The 22540-nt window shown below is 35.7% G+C and overlaps 3 protein-coding genes across 3 annotated transcripts in view; 1 reads left to right on the top strand and 2 right to left on the bottom strand.

The window, feature by feature from the left end:
• LOC117342996 (mucin-2-like) overlaps positions 1-10427 on the top strand; it is a 58536-nt gene extending 48109 nt beyond the window's left edge. The window contains exons 34-44 of the mRNA XM_033905326.1: positions 502-627; positions 1044-1165; positions 1545-1606; positions 2994-3166; positions 4272-4377; positions 5028-5044; positions 5447-5603; positions 6210-6373; positions 6946-7040; positions 7521-7571; positions 8181-10427. Of these exons, the coding sequence (XP_033761217.1) occupies positions 502-627; positions 1044-1165; positions 1545-1606; positions 2994-3166; positions 4272-4377; positions 5028-5044; positions 5447-5603; positions 6210-6373; positions 6946-7040; positions 7521-7571; positions 8181-8195 (1088 nt within the window). The 3' untranslated portion in view covers positions 8196-10427. The remainder of the gene's footprint in view (positions 1-501; positions 628-1043; positions 1166-1544; positions 1607-2993; positions 3167-4271; positions 4378-5027; positions 5045-5446; positions 5604-6209; positions 6374-6945; positions 7041-7520; positions 7572-8180) is intronic.
• Positions 10428-10788: 361 nt separating this feature from the next.
• LOC117322060 (C-type lectin lectoxin-Lio3-like) lies at positions 10789-14816 on the bottom strand. The gene is made up of 5 exons (XM_033876791.1): positions 14627-14816; positions 12413-12513; positions 11871-11967; positions 11464-11689; positions 10789-10981 (listed from the first exon to the last, which is right to left on the bottom strand). Exons 1-5 carry the CDS (start codon positions 14667-14669, stop codon positions 10951-10953), a joined length of 498 nt encoding a protein of 165 aa, XP_033732682.1. The 5' UTR covers positions 14670-14816; the 3' UTR covers positions 10789-10950.
• Positions 14817-16216: 1400 nt separating this feature from the next.
• On the bottom strand, positions 16217-17305 carry LOC117322054. The gene is made up of 3 exons (XM_033876783.1): positions 17177-17305; positions 16725-16845; positions 16217-16411 (listed from the first exon to the last, which is right to left on the bottom strand). The coding sequence occupies exons 1-3, from the start codon at positions 17256-17258 to the stop codon at positions 16264-16266; spliced, it is 351 nt and encodes a 116-aa protein (XP_033732674.1). The 5' UTR covers positions 17259-17305; the 3' UTR covers positions 16217-16263.
• Positions 17306-22540: the final 5235 nt, after the last annotated feature.

Here is a 22540-nt window from a genome sequence, read left to right as displayed (position 1 = left end):
CTATCAAATTGACATAAATAAACACTTCTGTGGTCCTGTTCATTATGAAATATACTGTTCTAATCATGTTCGGTCTTTTGATTATACTTGAATAGATTTATTAGAAAATAATGGACGCAGGCCAGAAGCCTCTATGTCCATATCATAAGGCATGTACACATTATACATCAGCTTGTCACTTGCGTATATCATAGAATGTAGGTAATAATTATTATATTTTCATTTCTATAGATAAGATTGAATATCTTGGTATAATAATCTGGCCATTACAGATTTTTTTTTCCTTTTTCACTTGTTTTTGCAAATGTGAGCCTTGTTTCGAGAAGTTTGATGATATCGAAAACACTACAACTTGTGCTGGCAAATATTAAGTAATTTTTTTATATAAAGAAATCTAACGTTTTGCAAAAAACTAATTGATGTAACTTCCGTACCTTGTTATGAGAAATGATGTTTACGTCGTGTCCCCAATGTGCAGAATGTATGTTTTTCATTTAACAGATATAGATGAGTGCGCTAATGGAACAGATATATGTCTACCAATCGCCAACTGTACCAATACGATAGGATCATTCTACTGCAAATGTGAAGAGGGACTTCCTGGAGATGGAATCGTATCATGTACAGGTAAGATACCACGTGCTTCAGTTTACCTGGCCAAAGCCGTAGGTATTTCACATATTACAGAGATACCTCTATTATCAATAGTGAATCATATGTTATTAGACATGAGTTCAGTGACGTAACAAGAATATGTATTTACTCTCTAACTCTCTCTGTACAAATGCATCTGATTTCAGGGATGTAACTTCATATGAGAGAGAGAGAGCAAATTTTGTTTAACATCTTAACCGTTAGTATGAAAATGTTTAGAAATGAGCGGACAAATCTATTAAAAAAGTACATGTTCATTCAAAAAGCATTTTTTCGATTTCTTTGGGTAAGTTCCATACGAAGATACTTGTATATATTATGCTTGTTTTGGTATTATATATGCATTTGAGTCCTGAATTGGTTTTGCTACTTTCTCTCGCCGTTTTCAGGTTTTACTGGACGGATGTTCCGTTTATTAACCTCCTTTGTCTACACTGTAACGGACACACAGGCTTTAGAGAACAGCTCTAGCTCATACTACCAGGAACTCCTCACCGATTTTACTGAAGGGGTAAGGTTCCAAATTTTTAAAAAAAAATTCCGATAAATATTTATGAAAGAATGATTACATATATGCAGTACAAAAACAGTACTTACATATTTCCGTGTCTGTTGAATAGTAAACGTTTTCTTTTTTACAATTACCCAGCAACAGTAGCAAATGTAAATCCTTTCAAAATGACGCTAACGACATTATTTTTTTTTGTTAAGTTGTCAAATGCATACTACTTCACTCAAATTTTTAAAATGGTGCAAAATGCAGATACCACACACACCTAGTTATATCAAGATGTTTGTTTGTGAAGTACATGACATGGAGCTAATACGTCTTATGTCAATCATCTGTGTTTTATGTTAAGTAACATTTCTCCTGCCGTTTTGTATTTCAGTTCACTGACGCCTACAACAGAACCTTAGTAGACTTCAAAGGTGTTAGACTAACCGATATTAGGTAGGTTACGTCATATATGTATCGTTTTACATATATTAACTTAATGTTAATTTTTTTAACATACATTAGAGAGGCTTGCCCGCAGAGAGATCAGAAAAATTCGCTAATAGAAAAAGATTTTTTACACATGACAGATAGTTGGAATTGTTGAGTTTTTCATTTTATTTTCCTTATAAAACGCTGAAAAGTGATATTAAAACCTCATTTTTTAAATATTATTTATTTAATCGCAACCCGCAATAAGTCCCCGCTATAAAGTTGAGTATAATTTGATTGACACATCAAAGAAACAAGCACGTGCACAGTACCGCACAGTGATAACTTCAAAGGCAGCGGCGATTTACAAAGAAGATTTGCCGTTATATTCCATACATTTCCCTCTCAGGTTGAGTTTTAAAACGTCTTTTAAATACATATGATGTAATTGTTTTCAAGAAATAAAGTCGGAAAGCCTCTAATTTTGTCACATAGAAAGTTTATTTAGTGATCGGAGATGTGCCGTTTACCGGTCCGTCTGCGGGTAAGCCTCTTTAACTTTTAGAATTTGTTATTATTAAATCAAAGAAATTCATTAATGAGATTCGGGTTATTTGTATTTTAAAATATCATCTAAAACGAAGTAGCGTCCACGTGAAAATCGCCTTTTCCTGATACAGCAATTGTTAAATATAGCATAAAGGAGTTGACAATGTAGGATTTGATAAATATGTTTGGAATATTTACTGTCTTAGTCTCCTCTGTATCACTATACTGAAAACAAAAACCACATGGAATGTACATTTTCTATAATAAATTACAGTTTGTTGTGTCGTTCAGTTATTTCGCGTTATTATATATACTGGTGGTTTGCAATAATATATAAAACAAAGTCCGGTGCTGATAAGAAATGATTTGTGGTCTCTAAATTTAATGTTCTTCGTAGTAAGAAGATGAATTATTGAATTTGTCATGATACAAGGAAAAATCATACATTTAATCAAAGATTTGGTTAAACGAGAGTCGTTATAATAAGACAAAAAAAATCATAATCATATGGTAGCCGGGAAAAATTTTTTTTTGTATATATATATATATATCGCGATAGTTTTGAAGATTATTATTATTATTATTTTTTTTTTTTTAATTTTTAAGTTAAAATTGTTATGTTTTAATAGTTAGCTGAATGTCATGCTATGTTTGTACTTTCTTGGTTAGGAATCACCCAGTAACTAGAATTAAAAGAAAGCAAATGTTACGCGTTATATTGTATTTTTATGTATGACATGTCTGACTTGAGAAGGTATTGAACTCATACTTGAAAGTGTATTCATTATAAGCAAATAGTAGGCTACCTATATATGCAAGTTTTGAAATGATTTACACATTATTCGTATATTGTGTGCTACAGGGCAGGCTCGCTCGTAGTGTACCATGAACTATATGTGGTCAACAACTCGGATGTGGTGAATCGTCTGATTAAGGCCATTCAGGACATCACATTCGAACGAGAACCATTTTACGCGGGAGGTCAAACAATCCCCGTAATTGTGTACGGATTACAGGACCTTACCTCTGTTTACCGTAAGTATCAAATCATAAATTACAATTTAGTAAAAATCTAATTGGTAAAACAAATACAAAAATCTAGTAATAATGATGATTTTGTTGATATTCTGTTTATAGATTTTTATAAACACTACAATTTTACTGATTAGTATATATTGTTTACATAAATTATTTCTAAAAAAACGTTTGTGCAGCGTAAATTTATTTCAATATGCTCCAACTAAGTGTGATATAAATATTGAAAACGTCGACAGATAAAGAAACAATAACAATTTTGTATAAAGAAATATAATAGGGTACGTTAGGTACTGTTGAGCCAAATAGCCTATAACGTTATACAACGACAAAGACAAGAAGAAATATGTGGCAACAAATGTTTATCTTTTTATTCTCTTATGTCATATTTCCCTCGGCGAAAACCCTCGTGAAATATGCTATCATTGGGTTAATAATTTTTTTTTCTACCACAATACCCTGTGTTATTCAACTCTCAGACCATCAGTTAATCATTACAGCTGTTTATTAACAATCTGTTTGTACCACACGTGGTATAAACTATGTACGCATTTTGATTGGCTAACACGGTGAACTTTGACCCAAGCTGCAATTGTTATTGACGTCATCAATAATCTAATGACGTCACCGGTACACTTTATTTGCATACGCGAAATTATACTTGGCCAAGTTTCCCTTTGATTCAAGCCGATATTATTGTGGTAGAAACAGGTCACACGACTCGAAATTGTTAGATATGGAATTTATTTCACACTAGTAAGTTATTTTTTAAAAGTTGCATAAAACACTCGCTAAATCTCGTGTCTTTTGTAACTTTTCAGAAATAACTTACTCGTGTGAAATAAATTCCATATCCAACAAAGCGAGTGTTTTTGGCAACTTTTAAAAAATAACTTACTCGTGTGAAATAAATTCCATATCTAACAACCACTCATTGTGTAACCTCTATATATTACCCTGCAACCAGGGCTATTAATGTGGGAAAATAAAGATAAGAACAAAACTTAAACTATAAGTGACTGACTTTTAACCACTTTTAAAACGTTTGCTCCAAAGCATAAAACAATAAATTCATTAAGATATGTTCCTTTATGCATATATACAGGTAATTACACAAAGGCGGGCGTCAATGGGTGTGATATATTGGACGCTGTCGAGCCTTGCACGGAGGGAGACGTATGTGTCTACGCTGATGGACTCTATTCGTGCGGGTAAGTAGTCACTTGTTACTAATATCCCAGTCCACTGGGATTCCTATTACGATATCATATAGATGACACTGAGTCGTTCACAGTAAACTATTCGTCAATAGGCCAATCACGGTAGACATAGGATACACATCTTATTGCGATATTGAACCATTTGTTTACTCCGCAATCATGACTTTATACTTAATTTCCAATTTTATTACTCACTCGTCAACATATCACAAGGTCTTTATTCATGAAGCCATTCCCGTGCTCAAATATGAAATCTACATACAAACATAATGTTCGGCCTAATAAAATTATAGAAAATCTTGAAATTTATTAAAATAAAATCTCACTTGATGTCTTTCCAAAATTCCTCCGAATCGTTTTTTTTTTTTTTTTTTTTTAGTCTTTAGTCTTAGTATAACATGGTTCTTTGAGCATGAGTACGATTTCATGAATATGGGCCCCGATCATGTGTTTAAATACTGAAAGATGAAATATTACATATGCAATACTAAACAGTTTGCATATACTTGGAGGTATGGTTAAACACATACATAATGATATACAGTTATATACGTCGTTAGAATAGTATAGTTGTTATGAGTTCATACGTCATTCGGATTTGATCAATGTATAACATTTTCTTTTTCTTTTTCGTGTTGTAGACCACCACAGCAAATAGGTGAGTGTTACATTTTTTGAATCTATAATGAAATACCAGTCAGTTGTTCGCGGCTGTTATCATTAGTTTGTGAAGTAAAAGAAGTAGCATTGAGCATTAAGATTAATAATCAAATATTTAGGAGCGGCACAAAATTAGAATTGTCTTTAGTTAGAGAAGGCAAAAACAAGTTGTTTTAATCCTTGGGAGCCAGCTTACCCAGCATCAAACATTCTTACGCTATCTGTTCGTCTAATGTCTTTGTCTTTATTTGTTTTATTGGATTTTTTATGACAATGTATCGCATTTTTGGCATCGTGTATTTCAGATATAAACATATTTGATGTTTTGTTCCAATATATGGTATCAGAACAGCTATACTCTCAAATCAAATACTGATCTATATATCAACGACTTTTTCAGATAACTTCGGGATTATCATGGGCCTCGGAGTAGGGGTATCATTGTTACTGCTCTGCACGTGCTGTTGCTGTCTCTGGCTCGTGTTCATGTGGCGCAAAAAAAGACGAAGGCATCGGCAGCTATCAGAACTAACTATCGATAGATCACGAAGAGGAAGGTAGGGAAATACCTACTGTAGGGGAACCAATCAAATCTGATCTCAGTCAGTTAATACTTTGTCGACAATAAATTCTATCTAATCTATACTTCGGGTATGAATATCTAAGTAAATACATAATTGAAATGATCAAAACATATGAAAACAATCATTCTAGTAACAAACCACATGTCCGATTATTACATGAATGTTTTAAGAGTGCATAGAGTGTGAACAGAAAAACAAACAAAAACTTGTGCTTTGGTAAAATAGGGTATTGATGGATCACATGGTAACAGCGAAGGCACCTGGTGAGCTTTCTAGTGTTGATGTATTAAAAAAATGGCATTCTAGAGAAGGCGTTGTCTCCTTTATGCAAAGTTACCTCAATAGTCTAATAACTAAGATTTCTTTCAAGCCAGGTAAATGATTATATTTTTCCTTTGTCATAATACGTAGACATGTTGTTATCACCATATATCATGTATATGAGTAGGAAAATTCTGAATAAAAAAGAACAAAAAAACTTTCAATATATCTAGCCATCATATAACATCGATAAGAAGACACTTTTAATGTTAAATGAATATCAATATGATATACTCAATATTTCTTTCCATTTTTCAGTGACTCAGATGAAGTAAGTTCTAAGTTCTCCCGACATTCCATCAAACCGATGTTTGACTTCGCACCCCATCGTGACCCATTCTACCTAGGACACGTGGAGGAAGACGCCCCGGGCTGGAGCTCAAATGCTACCTCAGATCACGGAGAGGATGACTTCAATTCAGGTAAATTGTTAACATTATCAATGACCATATGTTTCCTACCTGTCAAGTAAAGTTAGTTACTGACTAAAAATAATTTAGTTGCTATTTGCTAATGATGTAAACATGAAATACACGATAGCAAATGCCATTCCTTTAGTTCTGCATAATACTCCAATTGTTTGTGAACGAATGCTGTGTCCGCATATATCAGATTTATGAAATGCATTTAAGCAAAGAGATCAAATACAGAAACGGGCTATGCACACGAATAGTGTAACGGACGGCAAAATACATTGCGTTGTTGGTAGTTAAAAAAATGACATCAGTATTCGTTTATATAATGGACAATGCCTATAACGCATGTTTGAACTTTCTGAGTTGAAAATATTCACTTGTTTTCATTAGTCTGACTAGTATAACAACGTTAGAAATGCATTTTTAACAGGTGAGATGTGTACATTTCATCTAATTAGCGTTATTTTAGATATGACTTATTACATCTAAAATATGACACATGCTGGGCAAATTATTAGTAGTCGGTAGGTCGAATTTGTATATACATATCACATTTGCTTCGCTTACATGCATTCTAGTGGACGAGGCAGAACCGCCGCGTGATGAATCACCAACTCGTCCCTACTCAAATTTCTCGTGGGAATTTATTTGGCCTTTGTCCCCGAAAGAAGAGGTCAGTACTTATTATATAAACGAAATTTATTTTATGCCATTTTTGTATTTCTGTTGATTTACTTTATTATCTTATATGTACTCCTGTCTCTCTTTTCAATGGGAATATGTATTCTTATTGTTATTATTATTGTTTAAAATTCGTTTGTGATCAAGTAATCCTGTAAAAATATAAATGATCATTGGGACTCATTTTTATTGTACGATAGGTACCTTTTGGGCTATGTGCACGAACTTTTTGTACTGCCTGACCCCGGAAAGACATGTTAATCTCAAAAGTGAATCTTTGAGCTGATTTTTGTATTTGATATTGTGTTTATTAGAAGAGGAGATGTGTAAAAAAAAAAAATAGCAATACATTTTCAAAGTCGAACTCGTTTTCTTGTGCAATATGTAGTTATTACATTCAGATTTCAAAAGCCTGTCGCGAGACTCTAGATGATAAGACTTGCTGTAATATCGTTCTTTTGTTCAATTCCAGTTCCGTATTCCCAGGCCAACTCGACTACGAAGTCCAAATCCTATTTATGAGGTAAATAAACACTTCTACAATTGACTTTATCATTATACCGTTCGTCACCTTTTGCAGCCAAATATACACTACATACACGCGCACGAAGACTTTTAAATATGATGGACAGCTACAGGCATTTGTCACAATTCCACATAAATGATAATAACTTGTGGCCATAACGTAATCATACATTTACAATACTGTAAACGTGGTTATTTTCGTGGGGGGTTAATTTCGCGATTTTAATATATAATCTATACGCGTGGGCGTAATTTTTGCGGTCTATCCACCTTCGTTAGTTCGAGAAAAGGCAAATTGATATCAAGATAATACGAGTAGGGGGAATGTTCACGATCAAAAGGACTCCGCATAATTAGCGAAAATTCACCCCTCGCGTAAATTTCCACGTTTACAGTAGAATGATCAATGATACAAAAGTGCGTCGTTGAAATGCATTTTACGTTAGCAAATATATAGAAACTTGATGGATCATTTGTTGAAGTATTTCAATTGATATCTTAGTAGCTTCTGATATTATTGATTTAAAAAAATATGTTGGTGATGTATGCGGAACAAAACTACATTTATATATTCAATATGACTTAATACCGAATTTTCTGTTTCCAGGACAACGGGGAATAATCTGAACGTTGACGCAAACCAAAAGGAGACGATTCTACGATCGCCGACGCGATGGAACTGGCGTTTATTTTAACGACAAGACAAGACATTCCAATATGATATAAAAATGCAGAAACTTTTAATAATGAGTGCAACAAAACCAAAGCATTATTATGTATTTCATTTTAAGATGCTCTCAAATGCATTTTTATTAATACGGCATTCATTTTTGAAAACTAACACATTCGTAAAATATATGTATAACATTCCTTTGTCAAAATGATGATGGAATTTTTGTTTTTTATCATTAATAATATTTGATCCTGGTGATTATTTTTATGCAGATAAACTATATGTTTTAATAGTCTGTCGTTAATTCGATCTGGTTCATCCTAAAGCCAACTCAGTATATATCATTTGGCCTTCCCTTTCTTACGTCGCGGTTGTTTTAAAGTCAATCAGGAATTTTCGAAAAAATGACTATGTGTTTAATGAACTATACAAATATTTATGTACATATAATGCATTCTCATCAATGAGTTTCGGGATGCTAAGCAGATGATTAACATGTAACGTATCGCCTTAGAAATAATATGCTAAATCTATGAAAAAAGTATCCATTAATATCATTTAGTGTTTAAATGCATAATATCGTAATGTCTTTATTCAATGAACTTGTAAATTATATGTCCTAATAAAAAGAGTTACAACATTTTTTTATTTATCTAAATTCATCGGTTCAAGACCAACCTACCTATTTACGATTGTTATTGAAAACGATAACTAAGAGAAGATGAAGATGATTTTAAACAAATTACAGGAATACACAAGTAAATAGCTTATTCACGATTTTTGATTCCATATACTTAGCCATAGTAACTTTATATAACTTATATTTACGTACCAGAATATTCAATGATAACATTATTAGTAATTCTGTTCATCTGACGAGCTCTGTAAAAATTCAGCAGTTAAGAAAATAGATAGACGATTGCTTATGTGATTTATGAGGGAATGACTTTTGCTCAATCAATGTCACAATGGTAATAATAGTATTGCATTCATCAGTAATTACAATAATCCATTACTGTATTTTTGTCTCGCAAATATTCGTGGGAAAATATTTAATAGACTCCGGTTTCATTGTACATACCATATCATTAAGATCGTGATATTTGGCTTCAAAGCACTTATGACGTCCTAATAAAAATATGACGAGAAAACATCGAATTCAAGATGCTCAGCGCCGACAAAACTTATGAGATACTAAAATGGAAAAAAGACTGTTGTATATGTTTATACAACACAAAAAGTTGCAAACTTTACGTTGTTACCACCTTTAAAAGATATGAGCTTATATTAAATATCATTCCTATGAAATTACAATCGATTGTAAATGCACCCGGAAGAAATTTCACTTGTTTCACTTTGTTTGGTGATTGAGGTTTTATATTTGTTGGCCTTTCTAAGATATATTTCTATTTTTGTGAGAAGCAGTGCGCTGTAGCATCTTGAAAGCTATTTTCGTGAAATCATTAAGCAAAAAATAAAAAATGATTATGAGGTGCTCGAACTGATCTCAAACATGTTCCAGTTATGTCATTTATATTTTCTTACATCTAGTGCCTCGTTTTAAAATAGAAATACATTCAGTATGAGAAAAGTGAAGGGAACTTTACACCAAAGTCCCTCTGATTCAAATTCACGGCATATTTACATTTTAAGTTGTTCGTAGCGTCATAAATATTTTTTGTCACTTATTAACGTGAAACTATAAATTTACAGTTGCATAATATGAACATTGATTCAATATGATTTCAATAGAATATAAAACACTACCTACGATAATGCAAGAAGCAATATACTGCCCATGGTGAAGAGCAATTTATTGTTTTCTTAAATGACAATGTGCCAATACGCTAGTTTCTAATTATACACATCTTAGTACACCAGTGTAACATGGTTGTACATTTTTTCCTCATTGTTTTCAAGTGTCATTCAGCATTTTGAATTTTATTAGTTTGCTGGGCAAACGAAATAAAATTCTATCATTTGTAGCTATCTATGAAGCTGTAATCATTATATAATGTTATTTAATGTTATATTACAATTGCTTGGTTATGCAAGGTTTGTATGGTGGTTTTATTTTGAGGTTTTAATATTTTGGATAAGATGTTATATTTTATGTAGATTAAGAAAGGGGAATAATATTATATTTACATGTTTATATTTTTCAATAAAAGATGCATACTATGATTGTGTCAAGTGTTTTAATTCTTTAGCGAATATTAATACATTTCGTCCACAGCCATTAAAACTTACGTTGTATAAGATTCAAGATAGATTAACAATGTGGAATGTTATTTGCATACGTCAAAAAAGCATTAAAAGATATGCCCTTTCGATATCGTTTATAAAGGCTCACTTTGTTCAAAGTGAATATTAATTGAATTTATGTCATTACGATTTAAAATAATGTCATATATTTAATAATTGATAGAAATCTTGTTTTAAAATAAGTTTTTTTGCCAAAAGGACATCTGATCAAATGATTCATCCACATCCACAACCTTAAATTAGATATGAACTAAATGAAAACCATAACTACATATTCTATTGTGAAAATAATCATATCAAGCTCTGTTTATCAAACCGAAAATATTTGTTCGAACGTTTGGAATTTGGGACATGCAAGAGGCTTTTTTTAATTGCGAAAGTAAAAGTCACATACATTACAATGGGCGAATCGCATTTTGAGTTCAACAAAGCTTCGATTTCATCCAATCAATTCGGAACTGAATGTTGCCCTACAACAAAGATTGCAGGACGTACAGATATATGTGTTTATTTGTAAGAATCATTAAACAAATCGCATTGGCCGATTTCCTTATATGGATTAATTGTCAGAATAGGTAACCAAATAAGGGTTTGGATCGTTACCATATAAAATGTATTGTATTGTATTGTATCACCCAATGTAACAAAATAAAAGTTGGTGTTATATTACTGTATAACGCACATCTACTCTGCTGGGTCATATTTACGTATCCTAGTGTGAATTTCATTCCGAATAATACAATTACTATCCTATAGTCTTACCCTGCCCTTCTTGGGATGGATCGAGATTTCGTCAAAATTTTCCCCACTAAATATAATTAACAATACAGCCACCACCGAAATAGGAGTCATTCGGTAAGATCAAAAACAATTGAGTATAATTAAATGCTTGAATATTAACGTTTGACATTTTGTATATTCTCTATAAAGTGTGTAAGGAAAGTTGTCTTACCGTGTTTTACAAATAAAATGATCTTGGTTGTGGCAATTGCGGTCATTCCATGAGAAGTCGTGCGCCTTATACAAACAAAGGCAGTTCTCCATGCCGCCCCCATTACTTGGCTCCTTTGGGCCCCAGTTTGTATATGTTAACGGATCGCCAGAAGGTGTCCATTCCCAATGGCCTTCTACAGGTCCGTCAGTTCCAGAAGTGAAATAGCAGACGTTCCAATCAGAATCTAAGCACGAAGAAAAAGTGAATCCAGATGTTGCATTTGGTGTGTTCATAAGCGGATTTTGCTTGTAATGCTTGTATCAAACACATATTTTCAATGGATATATGGTGTTTACAAAAGTTTAATACTTCATTACTTTTCATTCTTCATATGGAAGCAGATAGGTGTATGTTTGTTATCGTACCTGCCGCATGGCGCTTGCGCAATTCTGTCTTCAAGAAATTGTTTTCGTCTTCGTCTATTATCGACACCAGCTGGCTGTCGTAAATTTCACAGTAGGACTATAGTAATAAAGCAGAGGAAATAACAATTGGTATCACGTATGTCACCGTGAGATATACACACATTGTCATTTCTATTATTGGCATTACAATAGAGTGACAAGTTCACCTACCGATTAAGCAAATATCCGTGTGTTGCAGATGTGCAACTGAAAAGCATTTTCTACATAAGCTTGATTTGTTTTGTAAAACGATTCAGTAAAACAAATACACTTGACTAAAAGGCATTGCAAACACAATCTTATTATGAGAACTTAAGTACAAATATCACGCAGGTAAACTTTTTATCACTGATAACTATAAATAGGATAGTATACAAAGTGTATATATTGGGGAAGGATTCACTATACCCTTTTTTACTTTCCGCTTATTCTTAATAGTTTCTTTAAATGATATTTTTCCTGATATAATGTTAATATTGTAATTTGTGATTTGGATCACTTACAAAGGCCTCCACCCAAGTCTCTGTATCTCTTGATAAGAAATAGCATGCATCATTGTAGTAAATCCAGCCAGGATGACACCGAGATATATCTCCCAGCACACCTACAACGGAATTACAAAACCATCAAAAGGATTTAACAGATCTAGAGCAGAAGACATTCAAACAATAATAACAAATTTTAGATATGCATTTCCAAGCTATTTTCCTCCTTAAAAGGCTTACTGTGCGAATTATGCAACAGAAAATCTACGATTTTACAAGATATTGAATAACCGCCGTCGGTGTTGCCAAGAAATGGTAAATTGTTGTTGTCTTTTTTTTTTTTTTGTTCGGAGTTTTCCGCAACAGTTTGGATTATAAGAGAAATGATGTCAAAGAGTTGCAAATAAGAAAAAATCCAAAAAAAAGGGGGAAAGGATAAAGGTAAAAATTAAAAAGCCCCTAAATTTTTAAAATATTTTATACAAAAAAAAACTTAAAACAAAAAAAAATTTAAAATTTTTAGAAAAATAAAAGGGGGAAATTTAAAAAACCTAGTCCGGGAAAAACAAATATTTAAAAAAATGTATAGAAAAAATATTTAAACAAAAAAGGGCCCAAATTTGGGGGAAAAGAAAAGTTTCCTAAACCCCATTCCAGCACAGAATGAAAAAAAAATTTTTCCCAACTCGGGAAAAAAAACAAAAATTTTAAAAAGACATAAAAAAAAATTTTTTAAAGAAGGGAAAAAAAGATTTTCTAAGGAGGGGAAAGAAGAAAAAAATAGGACAATAAATGGGAAGAAAAAAACATTACGAATAAAAAAAGGTTTTTTCAAAGGAAAAGGAAAAATTTTTTGGGGTGGGGTGGGATTCAAGTGAAAGAAAAGTTTTAAAAATAAAAGAAGAAAAAAAATAACAAGGGAAAGGAAAAAGGAAGGAAACGAAAGGGGAAGAAAAAGAAGAAAAAAATCTTTAAAACACAAAGAAAAAAAAGAATTTTAATACACTAAGAGAAAAAATTTTACACAACAGTAAGAGGAAAAAATTTATACAAAAAAAAGGAAGAAAGAAAAAAGGAAAGGGGGAAGAAGAAAGGGGAAAAAACCTCAAAAATACGGACAGGAAAGAAAAAAAGAATTACACTGACGGGGAAAAGAAAAAGATTTATCACATGAAAAAAAGGAAAAAAAATTATACCTGACATGGAAGAAAAAGATTTTTTCCACAAAAAAAAAAAAATTTATTTTGGGGGGGGGGTTTTGGGGTTTTTGACACATAGAAAAGAACACGACAGATAAAAAATTAATGGAAGCGACAGAAAAACTTAACAGAGAAGAAGACATCAAAACAAAAATAACAATTTTTAGATATGCATTTCAAAGCTATTTTCCTCCTTAAAAGGCTTACCGTGCGAATTATGCAACAGAAAACACAAAAAGTATTGTGAACAATAACGTTCCAAGAAAATTTACGATTTTACAAGATATTGATAAACCTCCGTCGGTGTTTCCAAGAAATGGTAAATCTTTTTTTTTTTTTTTTTTTTTGCTTTTGTTTTGTTCGGAGTTTTCCGCAACAGTTTGGATTATAAGAGAAATGGTGTAAAAGAGTTGCAAATAAGAAAAAAATAAGCATAGAAAAAGCGAGGAAAATATAATGCAATGATTAAAGCGATTAAATTGTCTATGAAATGTCCCCTAAGATATATAAAATATTCTTGTATACAAAAAACAAACAAAAGCAAAACAAAAATATGCAAATGTTTATAGCATATCCTTATACAAAGAGCAGACGATATACACAAAACACTAGAATACCAAGAAAGAAAACAATATTATAACAAAATTCGTATACAGAAAGAACAATAGGTAAAAAGAAAATAGGCAAATTGTGGGTAGTATATGACAACGCTTCCATTCAGCCCCACACTTCCAAGACACACTGACAGTGAGAGAGAGAAAAAAGATATTATCATGCTGACAGCTAGATTGAAAAAAAAGATATTATCACACTGATAGCGAAAAGGGGGGAAAAATATTATCACACTGACAGCTAGATAGAAAAAGATATCGTCATATTGACAGCGACAGAAAAACATATTATCACACTGAGAGCGAGAGAGAAAAACATATCAAACAGACAGCTAGATAGAAAAAGATATTATCACACTAACACCGAGGGAGATAGATATTATCAAACCGACATTGAGAGATAAAAAGGATAAAAAGCATACCTTGAATTACTATGGTAATCACAATGCTACCTATTTTAACCATCCTTATTGAGCTATCGTGTCCTATAAAAGGTCCCAGTAACACACACTCGAAAGATAAGACGTCACAGTAGTGACATAAACACAGGCGACAGTGTAGCGTGAGAAATGTGTTAATGATAGTACGAACAGATCCGAGATAATGAAATCGTTATGTGAATTCAACACGCTTGACTCGTAGTTTGATAGATTACAGACCTACAAACTATGACCAATTTTTGCCAATTGGTAAATACTTACCAAAATCAATAAGGAAATATAATTTTATGCAAAGGATTCAAGAAGGAAAAATTCAGAGGAAATAAAGTATAACATTAAGTTTTTAACAAATTTAATCCTCATTGTGAAATATTATACTTGTGCGATTTTTTTAATTTTTAGATTGCGACGTTACCCGGATTTGACCTAGGTTTGTATGGCAGGTGTCATAGTGACCCAAATTCGTATGGCGGATGTCGTCGTGACCTAGATTTGTATGGTGGGTGTAGTCGTGACCTAGATTTGTATGGTTGGTGTCGTCGTGACCTAGATTTGTTTGGCGGATGTCGTCGTGACCTAGATTTGTATGGTGGGTGTAGTCGTGACCTAGATTTGTATGGTTGGTGTCGTCGTGACCTAGATTTGTTTGGCGGATGTTGTCGTAACCAAGATTTTTTTGGCGAATGTCGTCGTGACCTAGATTTGTATAGTGGGAGTCGTCGTGACCTAGATTTGTAATGGTTGGATTCGTCGTGACCTAGATTTTTATGGTCGGAGTCGTCGTGACCTAGATTTGTATGGTGGGAGTCGTCGTGACCTAGATTTGTATGGTTGGAGTCGTCATGACCGAGACATCTGGCCTCCTTCTACTTTTCCCGAGTGTACCATCCAATCTATACGTTGTTCGTATGTTGTCCTCATTTGTGCATCTTAGATAAAATAGCGGTTATTTTTGTATGTCGGTATTCTCTGTAGTTTTAATACACATCCTTCTTTTCTAGGAAATAATTCTAAACTAGCATTTAGTAGATTAATGCATCTAAACCACGCTTATAGTGCAATTAATTCGAGCATCAATTTCTGTGGACAAATACAGTGATAGCTTTTAAGTACAACGGTTCTGAAAGTCATCAAAGGTCCATTTTAAGCATACAATCTAACTAGAATTTCATTTTAATTATTTCCAATATTGATGTGACGATGAAACTTATTTGACGTCATAGTTAGGAACCCACGTCATCCAAATAAAATTAAAAATAGGCTGTCGATTCACCACATGGAGATAATACTTATTTGACATTGATGCATTTCATATAATGAGTTAAATTCTTCTCAGATAAATACTAAACAGCGTATCTCATTAGGAAATTTACATTAAGCTGCTTTTCCTTTTTCGAATACTGTCAACAAATTAATTTTCGCGTAGATTGACTTCGCTCTCTAACTTTCAAAGTCTATTTCGCGGCGGCGACATACCTTCGCGGTGTTCTCAGGTTTTAACGTAATATATGTAGATATATAATAACATAAACTCGTCATGCTACATTTAAAAGATATAACACAAAAACAGCATTCATTTGAAATTCATTCATGAATTTTATTAACATATAATCATACATTTACTCTACGTCTCTCCGACTTATGGCAGCAATGTCATGGGTACAATCCTCGTTTTCGTTTTCCACTTTCACGGCCCTGTCGCCACAGCCATCTTCTGCTTTCACTATTTTACAGTCTTCAGGCACATGTACAACATGTACTCCGTTACTACAGCGAAATAAATATAAACATTTACAAATAATATTAACATATGGATTTGATAATAATTGAAACAAATCTTGTGAGATAAATTGTATCAAATAGTAAACAACATATGAATTATAAGTGTTTCATTTTGGAGGGGAGGGGGATTTACTATCATTTCGTTTCCATTAGGTAAAGCAATAATGGGATAAAATGTCGATTTGGATAGGGCTTGTATCGGCATAGCCCGTTGTTCAATACCCATTAATCATTTGATAGATTTTTTTTTTTTAAATATCAAAATGTCGATTTAATCGATTTAAAATAATACACTTACACACAGCAGCTCAAAGCACCTCCCTCGTTACAGTAGCATGTTTCACAGTTCTTGGTCAGATGCGACATGACATTGATAAAGTCCCCATTCCAATGACATCCTAACGTTGGCGTTTCACCATCTTTCACCGAAGAAATTATATGAGAAATATTTCAATCATTTGTCAATATGACATAACCTACACTAAAAGTAGCATTAATATACAATGTATTAACAGGATAATATTTGTATCGCCATCCTGCCACTACCTCCGTATAATATCATAGGGGATCACCACGTGACCCAATTTTAACCAATCTAATTGTGTCCTAGGTGTTAGAATACTCATTGGATATATATATATATATATCAATTAAAGACTGGTCTCAACCGTCTACAAGTGTCTGTTTTGGTCTCATACAAAGTTTAAACGGTATATATTTCATCACGATATTAATATTTGCGATACAAACCTGGGAGACTCATATGACATTGTCCGTCACATAATGCTACTGCTATGGCGAGTAAAACAGATACGGCCAAAAAGTTGTTCATCTTTCAGAATAGTCCTTAAAGTGAGAATTATCTTTATGATATGAACACATTAAACGTAACATATTTCAGATAAGAACTAACATTGTTAGCTATCTTATCTCACTAGGACATCTGTCAAAATTGAAATCTACAACTTGAAATCACAGCTGACACCGAAAATGCTTAATTTCTTTTTCGAATTCCTCAGAAGGTTTTTAAGTACAGACACGATTACATAAGCGTTTGCTACACAATCAGCAATGCTTTTCTTTTCTTTCCACGGCTACCATGCAGATCGATCTTTTAAAGCGTAATGTACTTTCAGTTCAATGATATGCTCTCGACATGATAGCTCTAAGTGTGAAGTTTGGTTTGGTTTATTTTGTTTAACGTCCTATTAACAGCTAAGGTCATTTAAGGACGGCCTCCCGTGCGTGCGACATGCTTGCGTGTGATGAGTGCGTATGTGTGTTTTGGGAGGCTGCGGTATGTTCGTGTTAAGTCTCCTCGTGATAGGCCGGAACTTTTGCCGATTTATAGTGCTACCTCACTGAAGCATACTGCCGAAGACACCCAGCAGCACACCCCACCCGGTCACATTATACTGACAACGGGCGAACCAGTCGTCCCACTCCAAATATACTGAGCGTAAAGCAGGAGTAGCAACTACCATTTTTAAAGACTCTGGTATGTCTCGGCTAGGGGACAGAACCCAAAACCTTCCTCACAGCGGCGAACGCTCAACTAAAGGCCAAAAGTGAGGCATTGTCAAGGGAGACATTAGGAAGAAGAAAGTTATTCAGAAAGAAGAGAAAAGATAAGATCCCAAATTTAGTCGCCTCTTACGATCATGCAATGGGGGCAGCAGGTACAATTCTTACGCCCTATCTGCAGGGCAGAAAGGAAGAATCTTCATGTATTTGATACTTATGTGCTATATAATAATATGGCTTTACTGAAACATTGTAGTGATCTGTCCATGCTTGTCGGTTTACATCCGGGTCTCGGGATATCCTACCATTCGTGTTGAAGCATGTCATAAGGAATATGTTAACGCTGAAAGATGATAAGAAACGTTAAGGTAGTGGTCGCCAAGAATAGACCAATCGCCCACACAATCAACTACTAGTATTGCAATTTTCAATCAATATACGATCGCTAAGAGATTCGTGTCTGTCTTTGAAGATAAAATTGACGTCCCACAATTGGCCCATACTTGACAGCTCACTGAAAGCATGTTTCGTTAAGATATAAAGTTCTGTAGAAGGCCTCCTCTGCCGTTTACTCTGGAGTGATTTTTGTATCCGAAGGATTTGTCTGTTTTGAGCATTAAAGTCACCGACGAGAATTCCATGCTTTTGCCCCTAGAAGATGTTATAGATATATACACCTTCAAGTATATGTGTTTGCCCGTACGGAGGCCTTTAAGCGCTCCTTGTAAGAACATGTACGATTTGTCATGAAGTTGAATTGAGCAACTTATAACCCTATCATTCCCTTCGTCAAGCATTGGTGATATCTTTATACCGTTTCTCCACAAGTAGCAATTCCACCGAAACCATGGTTACATGTTCTGTTGTCTGGCTCTTTTTGTATACGAATATCACAAACATCGTAACCGTTAACGTTACGATCAATACAATTTAGGAAAATAATTCAAGCCGAGGGGAGCCAGTGCTCAAATCACTAAGGCAATGACAGTGTCATGTTAATGCCCTGATAAAAGCGGGTCCCACATTACATATGTTCCAAGTAAGCATGGTAACCATAACAAACAATATACATTAAACATAAACATATATATTTTCCTTTCAGTGTCATGAAGACTGATTGTTGACGATTTACTAGAAAAACGATTACGGTGTAACAATTGGCGTACGAGCACATATATCGGACAAAACAAATTATCTATCGCCCGTTCAAAGTCGTTTTCGCGAATGTTGAAACAAGAAGAATACGTCGATTCTTCACCGTCCCAGAATGGTATTATCCCCACCGTCCCAGCATGGCATTATCCCCACCGTCCCAGAATGGTATTATCCCCACCGTCCCAGAATGGTATTATCCCCACCGTCCCAGAATGGTGTTATCCCCACCGTCCCAGAATGGTATTATCCCCACCGTCCCAGAATGGTGTTATCCCCACCGTCCCAGAATGGTGTTATCCCCACCGTCCCAGAATGGTATTATCCCCACCGTCCCAGAATGGCATTATCCACACCGTCCCAGAATGGTATTATCTTATCTCACCGTCCCAGAATGGCATTATCCACACCGTCCTAGAATGGTATTATCTTATCTCACCGTCCCAGAATGGTATTATCCCCACCGTCCCAGAATGGTATTATCCACACCGTTCAAGAATGGTTTTATCCCCATCGTCCAAGAATGGTATTATCTTATCTCACCGTCCCAGAATGGTATTATCCCCACCGTCCCAGAATGGTATTATCCCCACCGTCCCAGAATGGCATTATCCACACCGTCCCAGAATGGTGTTATCTTATCTCACCGTCCCAGAATGGTATTATCCCCACCGTCCCAGAATGGTATTATCCACACCGCTCAAGAATGGTATTATCCCCATCATCCAAGAATGGTATTATCTTATCTCACCGTCCCAGAATGGTATTATCCCCACCGTCCCAGGATGGTATTATCCCATCGTCCAAGAATGGTATTATCTTATCTCACCGTCCCAGAATGGTATTATCCCCACCGTCCCAGAATGGTATTATCCCCATCGTCCAAGAATGGTATTATCTTATCTCACCGTCCCAGAATGGTATTATCCCCACCGTCCCAGAATGGTGTTATCCCCACCGTCCCAGAATGGTATTATACCCACCGTCCCAGAATGATATTATCCCCACCGTCCCAGAATGGTTTTATCCCCATCGTCCCAGAAAGGTATTATCTTATCTCACCGTCCCAGAATGGTATTATCCCCACCGTCCCAGAATGGTATTATCCCCACCGTCCCAGAATGGTTTTATCCCCATCGTCCCAGAAAGGTATTATCTTATCTCACCGTCCCATAATGGTATTATCCCCACCGTCCCAGAATGGTATTATCCCCACCGTCCCAGAATGGTTTTATCCCCATGCAGTCCACCCCAGAATGGTATTATCTTATCTCACCGTCCCAGAATGGTATTATCCCCACCGTCCCAGAATGGTGTTATCCCCACCGTCCCAGAATGGTATTATCCCCACCGTCCCAGAATGGCATTATCCACACCGTCCCAGAATGGTATTATCTTATCTCACCGTCCCAGAATGGCATTATCCACACCGTCCCAGAATGGTATTATCTTATCTCACCGTCCCAGAATGGTATTATCCACACCGTTCAAGAATGGTATTATCCCCATCGTCCTAGAATGGTATTATCCCCACCGTCCCAGAATGGTATTATCCCCACCGTCCAAGAATGGTGTTATCCCCACCGTCCCAGAATGGTATTATCCCCACCGTCCCAGAATGGTGTTATCCCCACCGTCCCAGAATGGTGTTATCCCTACCGTCCCAGAATGGTATTATCCCCACCGTCCCAGAATGGCATTATCCACACCGTCCCAGAATGGTATTATCTTATCTCACCGTCCCAGAATGGTATTATCCCCACCGTCCCAGAATGGTATTATCTTATCTCACCGTCCCAGAATGGTATTATCCCCACCGTCCCAGAATGGTATTATCCACACCGTCCCAGAATGGTGTTATCTTATCTCACCGTCCCAGAATGGTATTATCCCCACCGTCCCAGAATGGTATTATCCACACCGTTCAAGAATGGTATTATCCCCATCGTCCAAGAATGGTATTATCTTATCTCACCGTCCCAGAATGGTATTATCCCCACCGTCCCAGGATGGTATTATCCCATCGTCCAAGAATGGTATTATCTTATCTCACCGTCCCAGAATGGTATTATCCCCACCGTCCCAGAATGGTATTATCCCCATCGTCCAAGAATGGTATTATCTTATCTCACCGTCCCAGAATGGTATTATCCCCACCGTCCCAGAATGGTGTTATCCCCACCGTCCTAGAATGGTATTATCCCCAACGTCCCAGAATGGTATTATCCCCACCGTCCCAGAATGGTTTTATCCCCATCGTCCCAGAAAGGTATTATCTTATCTCACCGTCCCATAATGGTATTATCCCCACCGTCCCAGAATGGTATTATCCCCACCGTCCCAGAATGGTTTTATCCCCATCGTCCCAGAAAGGTATTATCTTATCTCACCGTCCCAGAATGGTATTATCCCCACCGTCCCAGAATGGTATTATCCCCACCGTCCCAGAATGGTATTATCCCCACCGTCCCAGAATGGTATTATCCCCATCGTCCCAGAATGGTGTTATCCCCATCGTCCCAGAATGGTATTATCCCCACCGTCCTAGAATGGTATTATCCCCACCGTCCTAGAATGGTATTATCCCCACCGTCCCAGAATGGTATTATCCCCACCGTCCCAGAATGGTTTTATCCCCATCGTCCCAGAAAGGTATTATCTGATCTCACCGTCCCAGAATGGTATTATCCCCACCGTCCCAGAATGGTATTATCCCCATCGTCCCATAATGGTATTATCCCCACCGTCCCAGAATGGTATTATCCACACCGTCCCAGAATGGTGTTATCTTATCTCACCGTCCCAGAATGGTATTATCCCCACCGTCCCAGAATGGTATTATCCACACCGTTCAAGAATGGTATTATCCCCATCGTCCAAGAAAGGTATTATCTTATCTCACCGTCCCAGAATGGTATTATCCCCACCGTCCCAGGATGGTATTATCCCATCGTCCAAGAATGGTATTATCTTATCTCACCGTCCCAGAATGGTATTATCCCCACCGTCCCAGAATGGTATTATCCCCATCGTCCAAGAATGGTATTATCTTATCTCACCGTCCCAGAATGGTATTATCCCCACCGTCCCAGAATGGTGTTATCCCCACCGTCCTAGAATGGTATTATCCCCAACGTCCCAGAATGGTATTATCCCCACCGTCCCAGAATGGTTTTATCCCCATCGTCCCAGAAAGGTATTATCTTATCTCACCGTCCCATAATGGTATTATCCCCACCGTCCCAGAATGGTATTATCCCCACCGTCCCAGAATGGTTTTATCCCCATCGTCCCAGAAAGGTATTATCTTATCTCACCGTCCCAGAATGGTATTATCCCCACCGTCCCAGAATGGTATTATCCCCACCGTCCCAGAATGGTATTATCCCCACCGTCCCAGAATGGTATTATCCCCATCGTCCCAGAATGGTGTTATCC

Source organism: Pecten maximus, chromosome 2 (assembly GCF_902652985.1).
Source record: "Pecten maximus chromosome 2, xPecMax1.1, whole genome shotgun sequence".
NCBI lineage: Eukaryota > Metazoa > Mollusca > Bivalvia > Pectinida > Pectinidae > Pecten > Pecten maximus.
Note: the sequence above shows the minus strand (reverse complement) of the source record. Positions and strands in the feature narration are given on the sequence as shown.